The 17,321-nt window shown below is 47.8% G+C and overlaps 1 protein-coding gene across 5 annotated transcripts in view; it reads left to right on the plus strand.

Annotated features, from left to right (window-relative positions):
* robo1 (roundabout, axon guidance receptor, homolog 1 (Drosophila)) overlaps positions 1-17,321 on the plus strand; it is a 359,932-nt gene that overhangs the window by 287,539 nt on the left and 55,072 nt on the right. For all 5 annotated transcript variants that reach the window (XM_067993416.1, XM_067993419.1, XM_067993420.1 and 2 more), the window contains exon 18: positions 9,902-9,944. In XM_067993416.1, coding sequence (XP_067849517.1) covers positions 9,902-9,944 — 43 coding nt within the window. The remainder of the gene's footprint in view (positions 1-9,901; positions 9,945-17,321) is intronic.

Genomic DNA, 17,321 nt, shown 5'->3' on the forward strand with positions numbered 1-17,321 from the left:
TTGCACTGTTAAATCTATACCTTCCTGTGTGAGATAATTGCTTCTAATCCCCCCCGTCTATTTCCCACACTCTGAGCATTTTATCCTTTTTTTTGTTTATATTTAAAGCTAATCCTTTTTCCTTGATTGTTTTCGCTCGAACATTTCATTGCTTTATCAGTCTTTCTCCTCCTCTGCTCCCATCATCCCTTCCACACACTGTCCTTTATCCTCAATTATTGTGTTGAGTTTACACTTACCTCATTTAGTTCAACTTTCTCTTATTTTTTCTGACTTATTATTTTCCCAGCCCCCCTCACCACCTTCCTCCTTGATTTAAATGACTCTACACTTCCCTGTTGACCAGTTTTTACCCGTTTATTATCTCTCTTCCTCTTCGGGTGTCACCTGTCCCTTCACCAGAACGGGTGCCAATGCCTCATAAAATAAAACCCTCTTCCTGACACCATCTATTTAGCTACACATTGCCTTCCCCAATCTTCCTATCCTTTCCTGTTGTTGCACGTGTGTGTGTGTGTGTGTGTGTATGTGCATGTGTGTATGTATGTGCATGTGTGTGTGTATATATGTGTGTGTGCATGTGTATGTATGTGCGTGTGTGTATGTATGTGCATGTGTGTATGTATGTGTGTGTGTATATATGTGTGTGCATGTGTATGTATGTGCATGTGTGTATGTATGTGCATGTGTGTATGTATGTGTGTGTGTATATATGTGTGTGCATGTGTATGTATGTGTGTGTGTGTATGTATGCATGTGTGTATATATGTATGTGTGTGTATGTGCATGTGTGTGTGTATGTGCATGTGTGTATGTATGTGCATGTGTGTGTGTATATATGTGTGTGTGCATGTGTATGTATGTGCGTGTGTGTATGTATGTGCATGTGTGTATGTATGTGTGTGTGTATATATGTGTGTGCATGTGTATGTATGTGCATGTGTGTATGTATGTGCATGTGTGTATGTATGTGTGTGTGTATATATGTGTGTGCATGTGTATGTATGTGCGTGTGTGTATGTATGTGCATGTGTGTATATATGTATGTGTGTGTATGTGCATGTGTGTGTATGTATGTGTGTGTGCATGTGTGTGTGTGTGTATGTATGTGCATGCGTGTGTGTGTATGTGTGCGCTTTTGCATGGGCGTCCCTGTGCGTGTATATATACATGTCAGCTGAGGACAGGATTGGGCTTGGCTGTGAATCTCCCTGTGGTTGAATAGCCTCATATTTTGACACACCCAGTCTGGTGGAAGAAAGTCACCTTTGTTTAGTTTGACCCGTAATTCATGCAAATGAGGAAATAAGCTCACCACGCCCCACCTCAGAATGTAGGAGAGCCAGCGTGGGGATGGGTTTCTTTGTAATGTGTGGGATTTATACCCTGTTTTCTCACTAACCTTCATATTCCCATCACCTGTCTTTAAAAAGCTCCTTTCATGGTCCCATCAAACGGTCAATCTTTTACACCCTGTCGCTCCATTAATTGAATGTTGGCCTTGCACACGTGACTCCTTTCCTCCCACTCTCACCCCAGTAGGAACTTTGCTCTTTCCCTTTTTAAAATTTCTATAGAACCTCCTGTTTTTTTTTCTCTCTGAAATATTGTAACTATGGTTACCACTTTGTGTTTCCTTGATAAATATGCTGTCATGCTTCGAAAAGGGAATCAAAGGGAAGGTAACAAAAGCACCTGGTTAATGAGGAATGCAGGATGGGCCCGCAGAATAGGGAGCATCGAACTCGGCTTCTGGACATCGGAGACAACGGGGGAAGGCTGGGCATTGAGGAGCTGCAAATGGAGGAGGTGGTACAGGGTGGGTAGAACAGGGGGTTTAAGGGGATGTCCCATGCTGGAGGAGGTGGTACAGGGTGTGTGGAACAGGGGGTTTAAGGGGATGTCCCATGATGGAGGAGGTGGTACAGGGTGGGTAGAATAGGGGGTTTAAGGGGATGTCCCATGATGGAGGAGGTGGTACAGGGTGGGTAGAACAGGGGGTTTAAGGGGATGTCCCATGATGGAGGAGATGGTACAGGGTGGGTAGAACAGGGGGTTTAAGGGGATGTCCCACGATGGAGGAGGTGGTACAGGGTGGGTAGAATAGGGGGGTTTAAGGGGATGTCCCATGATGGAGGAGGTGGTACAGGGTGGGTAGAATAGGGGGGTTTAAGGGGATGTCCCATGATGGAGGAGGTGGTACAGGGTGGGTGGAACAGGGGGTTTAAGGGGATGTCCCACGATGGAGGAGATGGTACAGGGTGGGTAGAATAGGGGGGTTTAAGGGGATGTCCCATGATGGAGGAGATGGTACAGGGTGGGTAGAATAGGGGGGTTTAAGGGGATGTCCCATGATGGAGGAGATGGTACAGGGTGGGTAGAATAGGGGGGTTTAAGGGGATGTCCCATGATGGAGGAGGTGGTACAGGGTGGGTAGAATAGGGGGGTTTAAGGGGATGTCCCATGATGGAGGAGGTGGTACAGGGTGGGTGGAACAGGGGGTTTAAGGGGATGTCCCATGATGGAGGAGGTGGTACAGGGTGGGTAGAATAGGGGGTTTAAGGGGATGTCCCACGATGGAGGAGGTGGTACAGGGTGGGTAGAATAGGGGGTTTAAGGGGATGTCCCATGATGGAGGAGATGGTACAGGGTGGGTAGAATAGGGGGTTTAAGGGGATGTCCCACGATGGAGGAGATGGTACAGGTTGGGTAGAATAGGGGGTTTAAGGGGATGTCCCATGATGGAGGAGGTGGTACAGGGTGGGGAGAACAGGGGGTTTAAGGGGATGTCCCACGATGGAGGAGATGGTACAGGGTGTGTGGAACAGGGGGTTTAAGGGGATGTCCCATGATGGAGGAGGTGGTACAGGGCGTGTGGGAGGAGTAGACCTAATGGGCCGAGTGGCCTCTTCTCACTCGCACATTCTTCAGATATCAACACCAGAGCGATCTGCTCTGAGAGATTTTCAGTTGCGAGCAGTGTCAGGATCCTGTCAGAAATGGAAATGTGATTAAAATAGGAAACCTGCATCTGTCTCATGGGCCAGGACGGAGTCTCCACCTCTCCTGTATCTTGGCCTCTCTCTGTTTCACCATCACTCTCTCCTTTTTTTTCTGTACTCCTCTTTCTCTCTTCACTTCTTGCGCAATTTTCAAGTGTTTTCTCCTCAGTCTCTTTTGATGGAGGGTCAGAGGACAAACCGAACTCATTAAATTAGAGTGTTCAGTAAACCGAGGGACTGATTTAATAGAGTGATCAGTAAACCCAGGGTCTGATTTAATAGAGTGTTCAGTAAACCCACACCCTGATTTAATAGAGTGTTCAGTAAACCCAGGGTCTGATTTAATAGAGTGTTCAGTAAACCCAGGGACTGATTTAAAAGAGTGTTCAGTAAACCCAGGGTCTGATTTAATAGAGTGTACAGTTATCCTACACCCTGATTTAATAGAGTGTACAGTAAACCCAGAGACTGATTTATAGACTGAGCAGTAAACCCAGGGACTGATTTAATAGAGTGTTCAGTAAACCCAGGGTCTGATTTAATCGAGTGTTCAGTAAACCCAGGGTCTGATTTAATAGAGTGTTCAGTAAACCCACACCCTGATTTAATAGAGTGTTCAGTAAACCCAGGGTCTGATTTAATAGAGTGTTCAGTAAACCCACACCCTGATTTAATAGAGTGTTCAGTAAACTCACACCCTGATTTAATAGAGTGTTCAGTAAACACAGGGCCTGATTTAATAGAGTGTTCAGTAAACCCAGGGTCTGATTTAATAGAGTGTTCAGTAAACCCAGGGACTGATTTAATAGAGTGTTCAGTAAACCCAGAGACTGATTTAATAGAGTGTTCAGAAACCCAGGGTCTGATTTAATAGAGTGTTCAGTAAACCCATGGTCTGAGTTAATAGAGTGTTCAGTAAACCCAAGGTCTGATTTAATAGAGTGTTCAGTAAACCCAGGGACTGATTTAATAGAGTGTTCAGTAAACCCACACCCTGATTTAATAGAGTGTTCAGTAAACCCAGGGTCTGAGTTAATAGAGTGTTCAGTAAACCCAGAGACTGATTTAATAGAGTGTTCAGTAAACCCACACCCTGATTTAATAGAGTGTTCAGTAAACCCAGGGACTGAGTTAATAGAGTGTTCAGTAAACCCAAGGTCTGATTTAATAGAGTGTTCAGTAAACCCAGGGTCTGAGTTAATAGAGTGTTCAGTAAACCCAAGGTCTGATTTAATAGAGTGTTCAGTAAACCCAGGGACTGATTTAATAGAGTGTTCAGTAAACCCACACCCTGATTTAATGGAGTGTTCAGTAAACCCAAGGTCTGATTTAATAGAGTGTTCAGTAAACCCACACCCTGATTTAATAGAGTGTTCAGTAAACCCACACCCTGATTTAATAGAGTGTTCAGTAAACCCACACCCCAATTTAATAGAGTGTTCAGTAAACCCAGAGACTGATTTAATAGAGTGTTCAGTAAACCCACACCCTGATTTAATAGAGTGTACAGTAAACCCACACCCCAATTTAATAGAGTGTTCAGTAAACCCACACCCCAATTTAATAGAGTGTTCAGTAAACCCACACCCTGATTTAATACAGTGTTCAGTAAACCCACACCCCAATTTAATAGAGTGTTCTGTAAACCCACACCCCAATTTAATAGAGTGTTCAGTAAACCCACACCCCAATTTAATAGAGTGTTCAGTAAACCCACACCCTGATTTAATACAGTGTTCAGTAAACCCACACCCCAATTAAATAGAGTGTTCAGTAAACCCACACCCCAATTTAATAGAGTGTTCAGTAAACCCAGAGACTGATTTAATAGAGTGTTCAGTAAACCCACACCCCAATTTAATAGAGTGTACAATAAACCCACACCCTGATTTAATAGAGTGTTCAGTAAACCCACACCCCAATTTAATAGAGTGTTCAGTAAACCCACACCCTGATTTAATAGAGTGTACAGTAAACCCACACCCTGATTTAATAGAGTGTTCAGTAAACCCACACCCCAATTTAATAGAGTGTTCAGTAAACCCACACCCTGATTTAATAGAGTGTTCAGTAAACCCACACCCTGATTTAATAGAGTGTTCAGTAAACCCACACCCCAATTTAATAGAGTGTTCAGTAAACCCAGAGACTGATTTAATAGAGTGTTCAGTAAACCCAGGGTCTGATTTAATAGAGTGTTCAGTAAACCCAAAGACTGATTTAATAGAGTCTTCAGTAAATCCACGCCCTGATTTAATAGAGTGTACAGTAAACCCACACCCTGATTTAATAGAGTGTTCAGTAAACCAAGGATCTGATTTAATAGAGTGTTCCGTAAACACAGGGCCTGATTTAATAGAGTGTTCAGTAAACCCAGAGACTGATTTAATAGAGTGTTCAGCAAACCCAAGGTCTGATTTAATGGAGTGTTCAGTAAACCCACATCCTGATTTAATGGAGTGTTCAGTAAACCCAGGGACTGATTTAATAGAGTGTTCAGTAAACCCACACCCTGATTTAATAGAGTGTTCAGTAAACTCACACCCTGATTTAATAGAGTGTTCGGTTAACCCAAGGTCTGATTTAATAGAGTGTTCAGTAAACCCAGAGACTGATTTAATAGAGTGTTCAGTAAACCCAGGGACTGATTTAATAGAGTGTTCAGTAAACCCAGGGACTGATTTAATAGAGTGTACAGTAAACCCACACCCTGATTTAATAGAGTGTTCAGTAAACCCAGGGACTGATTTAATAGAGTGTACAGTAAACCCACACCCTGATTTAATAGAGTGTTCAGTAAACCCAGGGACTGATTTAATAGAGTGTTCAGTAAACCCAGGGACTGATTTAATAGAGTGTTCAGTAAACCCAGAGACTGATTTAATAGAGTGTTCAGTAGTACCCTGATTTAATAGAGTATTCAGTAAACCCAGGGACTGATTTCATAGAGTGTACAGTAAACCCACACCCTGATTTAATAGAGTGTTCAGTAAACCCAGGGACTGATTTAATAGAGTGTACAGTAAACCCACACCCTGATTTAATAGAGTGTTCAGTAAACCCAGGGACTGATTTAATAGAGTGTTCAGTAAACCCACACCCTGATTTAATAGAGTGTTAAGTAAACCCAGGGACTGATTTAATAGAGTGTACAGTAAACCCACACCCTGATTTAATAGAGTGTTCAGTAAACCCAGGGACTGATTTAATGGAGTGTTCAGTAAACCCAGAGACTGATTTAATAGAGTGTTCAGTAAACCCAGAGACTGATTTAATGGAGAGTTCTGTAAACCCGGGGCCAGATTTAATGTTTATCATTGGTTAACTCTTTTGTAAAATGTATCTGACAAACCTCACACAGGGATCAAGGACGGTAAACAGATCAGAACAGGTAAATTGGGGAAAGGCAGATTGAGGACTGATGTTAGGATTTCCCTCCCCCAGAGAGAGATGAGTGGCTGGTTGGGCTCCTGATTGGGGTAGTGAGGGAGGAAGCCCTCGAATCAGTAAAAGCCGTTTGTATTTTCTGTGTTTCCTTCGATTTAATTCAATTTCAGGGGGATCTGCTAGCGGCACCCTGAGTTTCCGCTCCTTACTCTGGCTCCCTTAACCCGGCCGGAACAGAATTGGAGACTCATGAAATACTGAATTTAATGATCTGTAGCTGGGGTTGTGGGGATGCTCACAGACACTGGCCTCCCAGGTCTGACCTAAACAAGAGCTGGTTTATGAACGGGTTAAGAGAGAATTCGGGGCATCGATGGGTGGGGAGAGGGGCTGTGGGGGTGGAGGGACAGTCGTAGGTTCCCAGGTGGATGAGCTCGACCTCCCTCCTCCATATCTGCTCTCTGATCAGCGATTTACTAATCTGCTCTCCCTGCTTCCTGCAGTCTGATAACCTCTTTTGCTTCTTTCTTTCAGTCCCCTCTTCCACCTTTACACCGACAGGTAATAATTATTCCTGTTCGTTTAATATTTTCCTGCATGTGTGTGTTCTTGACTTGAGTTTGCGATTTGCCACCTTACATCCAGGTAACTTATCCTCCTCGGGGTCTGAGCAGCTTTTCAATAATCTGGTGCGAAATATCTGTTGGATTCTCAGTCAGTTGCCAAACTCTAAACCTGCCTTTCCCTCCAAGGCTAATCAGATACGGAGCTGAGGCGGGTAAATGGAGTGGAGACACAGATCAGCCATGATCTGATTGCAGGCTCGAGGGGCTGAATGGCCTCCTCCTGTTCCTAATGTTCTCTTTCTCCTTTAAGCTATTTCTTCCAGTGCCTCTCTGATAGCCCACTGCACCTTATCACTGCCCAGTGTGGTACTGAGCGATGCAGGCAAGGAAGATCCCAGGGGCTTTAGGTGACGAAGGGATTTGATAGGATTGGGTTTTCCTTGCCCAGAGGATTAGTGTCGCCAACTCTGGTTGGACGTATTCCTGGAGGTTTCATCACATGACCTCCGGCCTCCAACCGCCCCGCCCCTCACTCTCTCGCCATTGGCCGCCCGTCACGCCCGTCACGCCAATTGGAAAGTGAGCCGACTCTTTGGGGTAAATTTTAACCCCCGAGAACGGGTGGGCTGGGGGTGGGTGGGGAGTGAAAATACTCAGTTTTCAGAGGGGGACCGCATCCCGGCTCCAACTCGCCCACACCTGGGATTAACCCGGGCAGGTTTATCTCCGTGTGGAGAGCAGGCACCAGGAAGTCTCTCCCCCACGTAAATCCGGAGGGTCGATACTTAAAAGGACAACGTACCCCATTGAGATACTCGAGGTATTTAACATTTTGTGTATTGGACAATTAAAACAAATTTAACCTTACCCTGTTCGGGTTTCCCATCGTTTCCCATTCACGTCCGGTGAAAGCAGGCGGGCAGGGCCGGATCCATGAGGTGAGTGAGGGCCTTTATTGCACTGCCTCGGAGGGAGCAGGAGTGCTTCATCCAGGCCCAACAAGCTCACCTGGGCAGCAGGACCCCTGCGATCGGCCTCCCCCGCGCCCCCCCCCACCACCGCTAACCCCCCCACACCCCCCCCGCCGATGGAGGAACCCCACCACCTCTGGTGAACTCCACCTACCTCCGATTCTTCACCCGACCTCCAGCGACTTCCGATCTTCTCCACCACCCCTGATCTCCCCCCTCACCCCGCAATCTCCCCCCTCACCCCGCAATCTCCCCCCTCACCCCGCAATCTCCTCTCCCTCTGATCTCCTCCCCTTCCCCCCCGATGTCCTCCGGCCCCCCCTAATCTCATCCCCCACAATCACTTCTCCTGGCCCCCCCCCGATCTTCTCCCCAGCCTATGATCTCCCCCTCCCTCCCTCCCTCCGATCCCTGGCTGTGGCAGGCCTTCCCACCCGACAGCCTGTCAATCAGGCCCCATTAAAGTCGCCATCCCCACTTACCATCCAGGTTTCACATCCGGAAATCCTCCCCTCCTGCCCCTTTCCGGGCTGAAAGTTAAAATTTACCCCTTTGTTATCCGATTGGATGATTTTTTTTTCTCCATCTCCAATATTTTTACAACTAATAAAGAAAACTTTAAAGAAAATGAAAAAAACACACAATTTATTTCAATGCCCCTATGATTTATCTCCCGGGTTTTGTTCCCAGCAGTGTCCTGGAGATTGATCTTCAATTCCTGGAGACTCCAGGATAATCCTGGAGGGTTGGCAACCCCTAGATGGCTAACAGAAATGGTAGAGCAGGTTTAATGGGCCGAGTGGCCCACCCCTGTTGCTTTGGTCCTATGCTGTAAGTCCCTGCTGCCTGTTGTTCACCTCTAATGGTACTTTCGGAACACATGAAAAGTGGGGTTCTCGACTCTGTCAGAGATGGGATGTCCCTTTGGGGAGGAGGCATAGTCCAAATAGGGGTCGTACTGGAATTGGGAATGGGAATAGAACATAGATTTACTGTAATGATTTTAGATGAGGGTGGTCTGTATATGGACTGTACTGCTATTGGGGGCACTGATCCATGATATTGACTTTTTAATATTCATTCTTGAGATGTGGGCTTCGCTGGCGAGGCCAGCATTTATTGCCCTTGAGAAGGTGGTGGTGAGCCGCCTTCATGAACGCTGCAGTCCGTGTGGTGACGGTTCTCCCACAGTGCTGTTAGGAAGGGAGTTCCAGGATTTTGACCCAGCGACGATGAAGGAACGGCGATATATTTCCAAGTCAGGATGGTGTGTGACTTGGAGGGGAACGTGCAGGTGGTGTTGTTCCCATGTACCTGCTGCTCTTGTCCTTCTAGGTGGTAGAGGTCGCGGGTTTGGGAGGTGCTGTCGAAGAAGCCTTGGCGAGTTGCTGCAGTGCATCCTGTGGATGGTACACACTGCAGCCACAGTGCACCGGTGGTGAAGGGAGTGAATGTTTAGGGTGGTGGATGGGGTGCCAATCAAGCGGGCTACTTTGTCCTGGATGGTGTTGAGCTTCTTGAGTGTTGTTGGAGCTGCACTCATCCAAGCAAGTGGAGAGTATTCCATCACACTCCTGACTTGTGCCTTGTAGATGGTGGAAAAGCTTTGGGGAGTCAGGAGGTGAGTCACTCGCTGCAGAATACCCAGCCTCTGACCTGCTCTTGTAGCCACAGTATTTATATGGCTGGTCCAGTTGACTGTGCTGATAATGGAGAGGCGGAGTCGGGGGGGGGGGTGGGGGGGTATGAGTGACCCTGCCTTTCTCTGGAGTTACTGCAGCTCAAATACCGTGGGGTTTTGGGGAACAGGGTTCGACCTGTGACCGACAGAACTATTTACTCCAAAGCCGCCCCGAGAGAGAGTCCTGGGAATGAAGTGGTTGGGGGGTTAGAGGGATGCAGCGGACGGTGTCTGCAGCTTGATTCTCGCCTGACGGGTGACGTATAATGGGAAATGATTTGTTTTTCTTCACAGTGGCCTATCAGAGAGGGGGAGAAAGCGTGAGTAGTGGAGCAAGGTAAGCTGAGTGTTTTGCTGTTTTTCGGTCAGGAAGGACATGGTACAGTCCGTGGTGTGCTGATCTCTGCCGGGTCACCAGGCAGCGCTGTTAAAATCAGTCAAAGAGCCCCTGGGCTGGGGAGGGGGCAAATCAGCCTGGGGGATCTGCTCTTATTACTAACCAGTGACTTCTACTGCAAAATGTGTGTGTGTATATGCGGTTTGTGCACGTGAGTGTGTATGTGTGCCCGTAAGGTGTGTGTGAATATGTGCATGTATGTGCACTTTGCGCCCATGTGCATGTATGTGCGTGCACATGTCTGTGTGTATGCCACGTGTGTATGTGTGCATGTGTCTGTGTTTATGTCCATGTGTATGTGTGTGCTTCTGTGTTTATGTCCGTGTGTTTGTGTATGCCGTGTGTGTATGCATGCGTGTGTCTGTGTGCATGTGTGTAGGAGGCTCTCAGGCCCAGCTATCCGGGGGTAGAGAGGGTGAGCGAGTCTAATGCAGGGTCAGACCATTCTGGTTCTCTACGACAATCCTCCCCCCTCTCTCACCCTCTGTGCACTGATACTGGGGGTCCCTGATTTGTTCTGCACTGCATACGGCCCAGGAGAAACCCAACCACAGTCATATAAAGTTGCCAGAAAAAGTAGCAAGCCGAAGGATTGGGAATAGTTTAGAATTCAGCCAAAAAGGACCAAGAGATTGATTTAGAGGGGAAAAATAGATTATGAGAGTAAACTAGCAAGGGACATAAAAGTGGACTGTAAAAGCTTCTACAAGTATGTAAAAAGAAACAGATTAGTGACGATAAATGTAGGTCCCTTACAGTCAGAAATGGGAGAATTTATAATGGGGAACAAAGAAATGGCAGAGCAATTAAACAAATACTTTGGTTCTGTCTTCACGGAAGAGGACACAAATAACTTCCCCGAAATGCTAGGGAACCAAAGGACTAGTGAGAAGGAGGAATTAAAGGAAATTAGTATTAGTAAAAAAATAGTGCTGGAGAAATTAATGGGACTGAAAGCCGATAAATCCCCAGGGCCTGATAATCTGCATCCCAGAGTACTAAAAGAAGTAGCCATGGAAATAGTGGGTGCATTAGTTGTCATCTTCCAAAATTCTATAGATTATGGAACAGTTCCTGCAGATTGGAGGGTGGCAAATGTAACCCCACTATTTAAAAAAGGAGGGAGAGAGAAAACAGGGAACTACAGACCGGTTAGCCTAACATCAGTAGTAGGGAAAATGCTAGAGTCTATTATAAAGGATGTGATACAGGACACTCAGAAAATATCAACGGGATTAGACAAAGTCAACATGGATTTATGAAAGGGAAATCATGTTTGACAAACCTACTGGAGTTTTTTGAGGATGTAACTGGTAGAATAGATAAGGGAGAACCAGTGGACATGGTTTTTATGGATTTTCAGAAGGTCTTTGATAAAGTCCCACATAAGAGGATAGTGTGCAAAATTAAAGCACATGGGATTGGGGGTAACATACTGGCAAGGGCAATTAGGGATGGGCAATAAATGCCGGCCTTGCCAGCGACGCCCACATCCCGTGAACGAATAAAAAAAAAAAAAATTGGTTAACAGACAGGAAACAGAGAGTAGGAATAAATGGGTCTTTTTCAGGGTGGCAGGCAGTGACTAGTGGGGTACCGCAGGGATCGGTGCTTGGGCCCCAGCTATTCACAATATATATCAATGATTTGGATGAGGGAACCAAATGTAATATTTCCAAGTTTGCTGACGACACAAAACGAGGTGGGATTGTGAGTTGTGAGGAGGATGCAAAGAGGCTTCAAGGTGATTTAGACAAGTTGAGTGAGTGGGCAAATACATGGCAGATGCAGAATAATGTGGATAAATGTGAAGTTATCCACTTTGGAAGGAAAAACAGAAAGACAGAGTATTATTTAAATGGTGATAGATTGGGAAATGTTGATGTACAAAGGGACCTGGGTGTCCTTGTACACCAGTCACTGAAAGCAAACATGCAGGTGCAGCAAGCAGTTAGGAAGACAAATGGTATGTTGGCCTTCATTGCAAGAGGATTTCAATACAGGAGCAAGGATGTCTTACTGCAGTTATACAGGGCTTTGGTGAGACCACACCTGGAGAATTGTGTGCAGTTTTGGTCTCCTTACCTAAGAAAGGATATACTTGCCATAGAGGGAGTGCAGCGAAGGTTCACCAGACTGATTCCTGGGATGGCAGGACTGTCGTATGGGGAGAGATTGGGTCGAATAGACCTGTATTCACTCGAGTTTAGAAGAATGAGAGGGGATCTCATTGAAACATATAAAATTCTGACAGGGCTAGAGACAGACTGGATGCAGGGAGGATGTTTCCCCTGGCTGGGGGGTCCAGAACGAGGGGTCACAGTCTCAGTGTACAGGGTAGGACATTTAGAACTGAGATGGGGAGAAATTTCTTCACTCAGAGGGTGGTGAACCTGTAGAATTCTCTACCACAGAAGGCTGTGGAGGCCAAGTCACTGAATATATTTAAGAAGGAGCTGGATAGATTTCTAGACACAAAAGGCACCAAGGGGTATGGGGAGAGAGTGGGAATATGGTATTGAGATAGAGGATCAGCAATGATCATATTGAATGGCGGAGCAGGCTCGAAGGGCTGAATGGCCTACTCCTGCTCCTATTTTCTATGTTTCTATGTTAACCACATGGTGAGCCAACTGGTGCTCCTTCGACACAGCTCCTGATGGCCAACCAAGATTGTGATTGCCAGAGACTTGAGCATATAATGCAGGCCGACAGTCCCAGTGCACTACTGAGGAAGTGCTGCACTGTTGGAAGGTCAGTACTGAGGCAGTGCTGCACTGTCGGAGGGTCAGTACTGAGGGAGCGCTGCACTGTTGGAGGGACAGTACTGAGGGAGCCCTGCACTGTCGGAGGGTCAGTACTGAGGGAGCGCTGCACTGTCGGAGGGACAGTGCTGAGGGAGCGCTGCACTGTCGGAGGGTCAGTACTGAGGGAGTGCTGCACTGTCGGAGGGACAGTACTGAGGGAGCCCTGCACTGTCGGAGGGTCAGTACTGAGGGAGCGCTGCACTGTCGGAGGGACAGTACTGAGGGAGCCCTGCACTGTCGGAGGGACAGTACTGAGGGAGCCCTGCACTGTCGGAGGGGCAGTACTGAGGGAGTGCCGCACTGTCGGAGGGGCAGTACTGAGGGAGTGCTGCACTGTCGGAGGGTCAGTACTGAGGGAGTGCTGCACTGTCGGAGGGGCAGTACTGAGGGAGTGCTGCACTGTCGGAGGGGCAGTACTGAGGGAGTGCTGCACTGTCGGTGGTGCCGTCTTTTGGATGAGATGTTAAACTGAGGCCCAGTCTGCCCTCTCAGCTGGATGTCAAAGATCCCATGGCCACTATTTTGAAGAAGAGCAGGGGAGTTCTCCCCAGTGTCCTGGGCCAATATTTATCCCTCAACCAACATCACTAAAAAACAGATTATCTGCTTATTATCACATCGCTGTTTGTGGGATCTTGCTGTGCGCACATTGGCTGCCGCGTTTTCCTACATTACAACAGTGACTACACTTGAAAAGTACTTCATTGGCTGTAAAGCGCTTTGGGACGTCCTGAGGTCATGAAAGGCGCTATAGAAATGCAAGTTCCTTTGTTCCTTACAGTCCCACAAAGACAGCCTTCCCCTACCTCACCCAACTTAGGCCATTCTTCACATGTGAGTCCTGAACGTGAGTGTAAGCAGGCTATTCAACCACACAGGGCTTCACAGGCAAACCCCATCCCATTCTCTGCTGATGGGACACATGGGTACAGGAGCCGCTCGATGGTGATCAGGAGCAGGAACCCCGGGCTGATTCATTTACCACCCTGCTCCAACCAGGAACACTGTTGGTCTGACTGAGAATTCTCACTCAGCATAGGCCAGGGAGTGAGGGGGGAGGGGGGAATGGCAATTGAACCTGGGATCTTCCTGTTTTGTCTTTCAGATGAAATGTTAAACCGTTGTGTCATAGTATCATAGTATCATAATAGGTAGAGCACAGGAGGAGCCCATTCGGTCCATCGTGCTGGCTCTTTGAAAGATCTATCCAATTAGCCCCACTCTCCCCTGCTCTTTCCTCATCGCTCTGAAAATTATTCCCTTCAAGTATTTATCCAATTCCCTTTTGAAAGTTATTATTGAATCTGCTTCCACCGCCCTTTCAGGCAGTGCATTCCAGATCAGAACAACTCACTGAGTAAAAAAAATGTCTCCTCATCTCCCCTCTGGCTCTTTTGCCAATTGCCTTAAATCTGTGTCCTCTGGTTACTGACCCTTCTGCCACTGCAAACAGTTTCTCCTTATTTATTCTGTCAAAACAGTTGATGATTTTGAACACCTCAATTAAATCTCCTCTTAACCTTCTCTGCTCCAAGGAGAACAACCCCAGCTTCTCCAGTCTCTCCACTGAACTGAAATCCCCCATCCCTGGTACCATTCTGGTAAATCTCCAATGCTCCCTCTCTAAGGCCTTGACATCCCTCTCAAAGTGCGGTGCCCAGAATTGAACACAATACTCCAGCTGAGGCCTAACCAGTGTTTTATAAAGGTTTAGCATAACTTCCTTGCTTTTGTACTCTGTGCCTCTGTTTATAAAGCCCAGGATCCCATATGCTTTTTTAACAGCCTTCTCAACTTGTCCTGCCACCTTCAAAGATTTGTGTATGTGCACCCCCAGGTCTCTCTGTTTCTGCACCCCCTTTAAAATTGTACCATTTTGTTTATATTGCTTCTCCTCATTCTTCCTACCAGATTATGATGAACCTTTATAAAACACTAGTTCGGCCACAACTGGAGTATTGGGCTCGATTTTAGCACCCGCTATCGGGTGCGTTCCTGGCAGGGGGGCTCCGAAAATCAGGGAATCCCGGAGCGGGTCGGGAGCCTGGCTCCAACCCGCCCACTTCCGGGTTCCCCACAGACGCGCCAGCGTGCGCGCGCAGCCCCCGCATGTGGGACTCCCGCAGGCAATTAAAGCCAGCGAGGTGCCACTTGAGAGTATTTATTCAGGTATTTCAGGTCATTAACTGACCTGATTAAGGGAATATTTCAGGAGGGGTGGGATTTTAGAAACAACTGGGACTGTTTCCCATACTGGGGGAAACACTCCCAGTTGAAATGGACGTGTTGCAGCTGTCAGCCTGTGGCCGCTGCAAAGGTCCATTTGACAGGTGGTGGGGGGAGACCCTCACTCATTGCAGGAGGCCACTCTGTCACTTGGGACAAAGTTTGGCCTCCACCACCCTCCTCCTGACAATCAAATTCACCAACTTGCACACTTACCCGGGGGTCCAGAGACATGTACCTACCTTGCGGACCCCCTCAGATGTACATCTTCCGGATGGGGACCGCCGTAGCTGCAGTCATGACCTCCTCGGAGGGCGAACAGCATCACCAGCCTCACCATCCACGCCGTCCACCTCTGACACGTGGAGCTCCACAACAGAGTGCTGTGACACATCCACCTGCACAGCAGGAGGGAGGGCTACCGCAGAGAGAGATGCGTCGCAGAGGGCACTACCCTCGCCACAGGGTCCACAGACCGAGGCTCAGCTTCCTGGACCTCTCTGAGCAGCAGTGCACACGGAGGCTCAGAGTCACTCGACATGTAGTCGTGGACATCTTCAGCCTCCTTCATGCCTGAGCTGCTCCTGGCTGGCCCGAGCACCATCTTCTTACCTGTCGCTGTTAAAGTCACCACTGCCCTCAACAACTTCTCCTCCGCATCCTTCCAGGGTGCCACCGGGGACATCGCCGACCTCTCTCAGTCGTCTACACAAAAGAGCCCTGCAAATACACCTACACCCACTCTGCAGTGACACAATGGGTGGCAGCAGGTGTGGGTCTTCATTGTAATCCTCAGGAAAGGGCATTATTGCAAGATTCGCATAAGAGCAAGGAGGTTATGATGGAGCTGTATAAAACACTGGTTAGGCCACAGCTGGAGTACTGTGTGCAGTTCTGGTCGCCACACTACAGGAAGGATGTGATCGCTTTGGAGAGGGTGCAGAGGAGATTCACCAGGATGTTACCAGGGCTGGAGCGCTTCAGCTATGAAGAGAGACTGGGAAGATTGGGTTTGTTTTCCTTGGAGCAGAGGAGGCTGAGGGGGGACATGATTGAGGTGTACAAAATTTTGAGGGGCACAGATAGGATGGATACTTAGGAGCTTTTTCCCTTCGTTGAGGGTACTATAACAAGGGGACATATATTCAAGGTAACAGGCGGGAGGTTTAGAAGGGATTTGAGAAAGAACTTTTTCACCCAGAGGGTGGTTGGAGTCTGGAACTCACTGCCTGAAAGGGTTGTGGAGGCAGGAACCCTCACAACATTCAAGAAGCATTTGGATGAGCACTTGAAATGCCATAGCATACAAGGCTACGGACCAAATGCTGGAATATGGGATTAGAGTAGACAGGGCTGATGGCCGGCGCGGACACGATGGGCCGAAGGGCCTCTATCCGTGCTGTATAACTCTATGACTCTATGACTCTATGAACCAGACAAGATTCGCAAAGACGTGGCAGTAGTGGTGCCAATATAATATGTAATGTGAGTTGGTCAGAAATTCAATTATATGTAACAACCATGACAAACCCTCAAACACCCTCATGCTCACAACACGTTTGCCTTACGCTGCCTACTGCACATATGTGATGCATGCCCTGTGGCTGCAGCACAGGTAGTGGCAGGTTGAGTGAGGCTAACTGTGAAAGAGATGCACGAGAGGGTGAGTATGAGATAGAGCCATGAGATTGTATGAGGATTGGGTTGAGTGGTAGTGGCGGGATGAGTACTGGTGAGGTGAGTAAGTGCAGGTAGGATGAGGATGAGGTTTGAGTGGGTGTGAGGGGTGATGTGACAGAGTAGTGTTGGCAGTGCTGAAGGAGATGTGGGGTGGGGGTGGTGATGTGGCAGACGGAGTGTAGGGGAATGAGTAAGTGTACTCACTTTGGCTGACCTACTTAGGTCATTGAAGCACCTCCTGCACTGTATGCAGGTGGGCGATATGTTGGTGGTGCAGGTGACCTCCTCTGCCACCTCGAGCCAGGCCTTCCTGCTGGCAGAGGCAGGCCGCTTCCTCCCGCCCTCCGGGGGGGAGATCTCTGTCCTCCCCCTCCTCCTCACCCCATCTAATGATACCTGGAGTGAAGCATCATTAAACTGGGAGCAGCCTTCCCCCTGGGCTGCTCCATGCTGTAATTTTTCCTGTTTGTTGCAGCATCTGTCAGTGAAGGACTGCCCCTTTAAATAGAGCTCCTCCAGCTGACAGACCTTACTGCGCATGCGCAGCCCGCCCGACGCGCAGATCAGCAGTGGGGAACCCAGAAGACCAGGTAAGTGGATCCAA

The sequence above is a fragment of the Heptranchias perlo genome, chromosome 11 (genome assembly GCF_035084215.1).
Source record: "Heptranchias perlo isolate sHepPer1 chromosome 11, sHepPer1.hap1, whole genome shotgun sequence".
NCBI lineage: Eukaryota > Metazoa > Chordata > Chondrichthyes > Hexanchiformes > Hexanchidae > Heptranchias > Heptranchias perlo.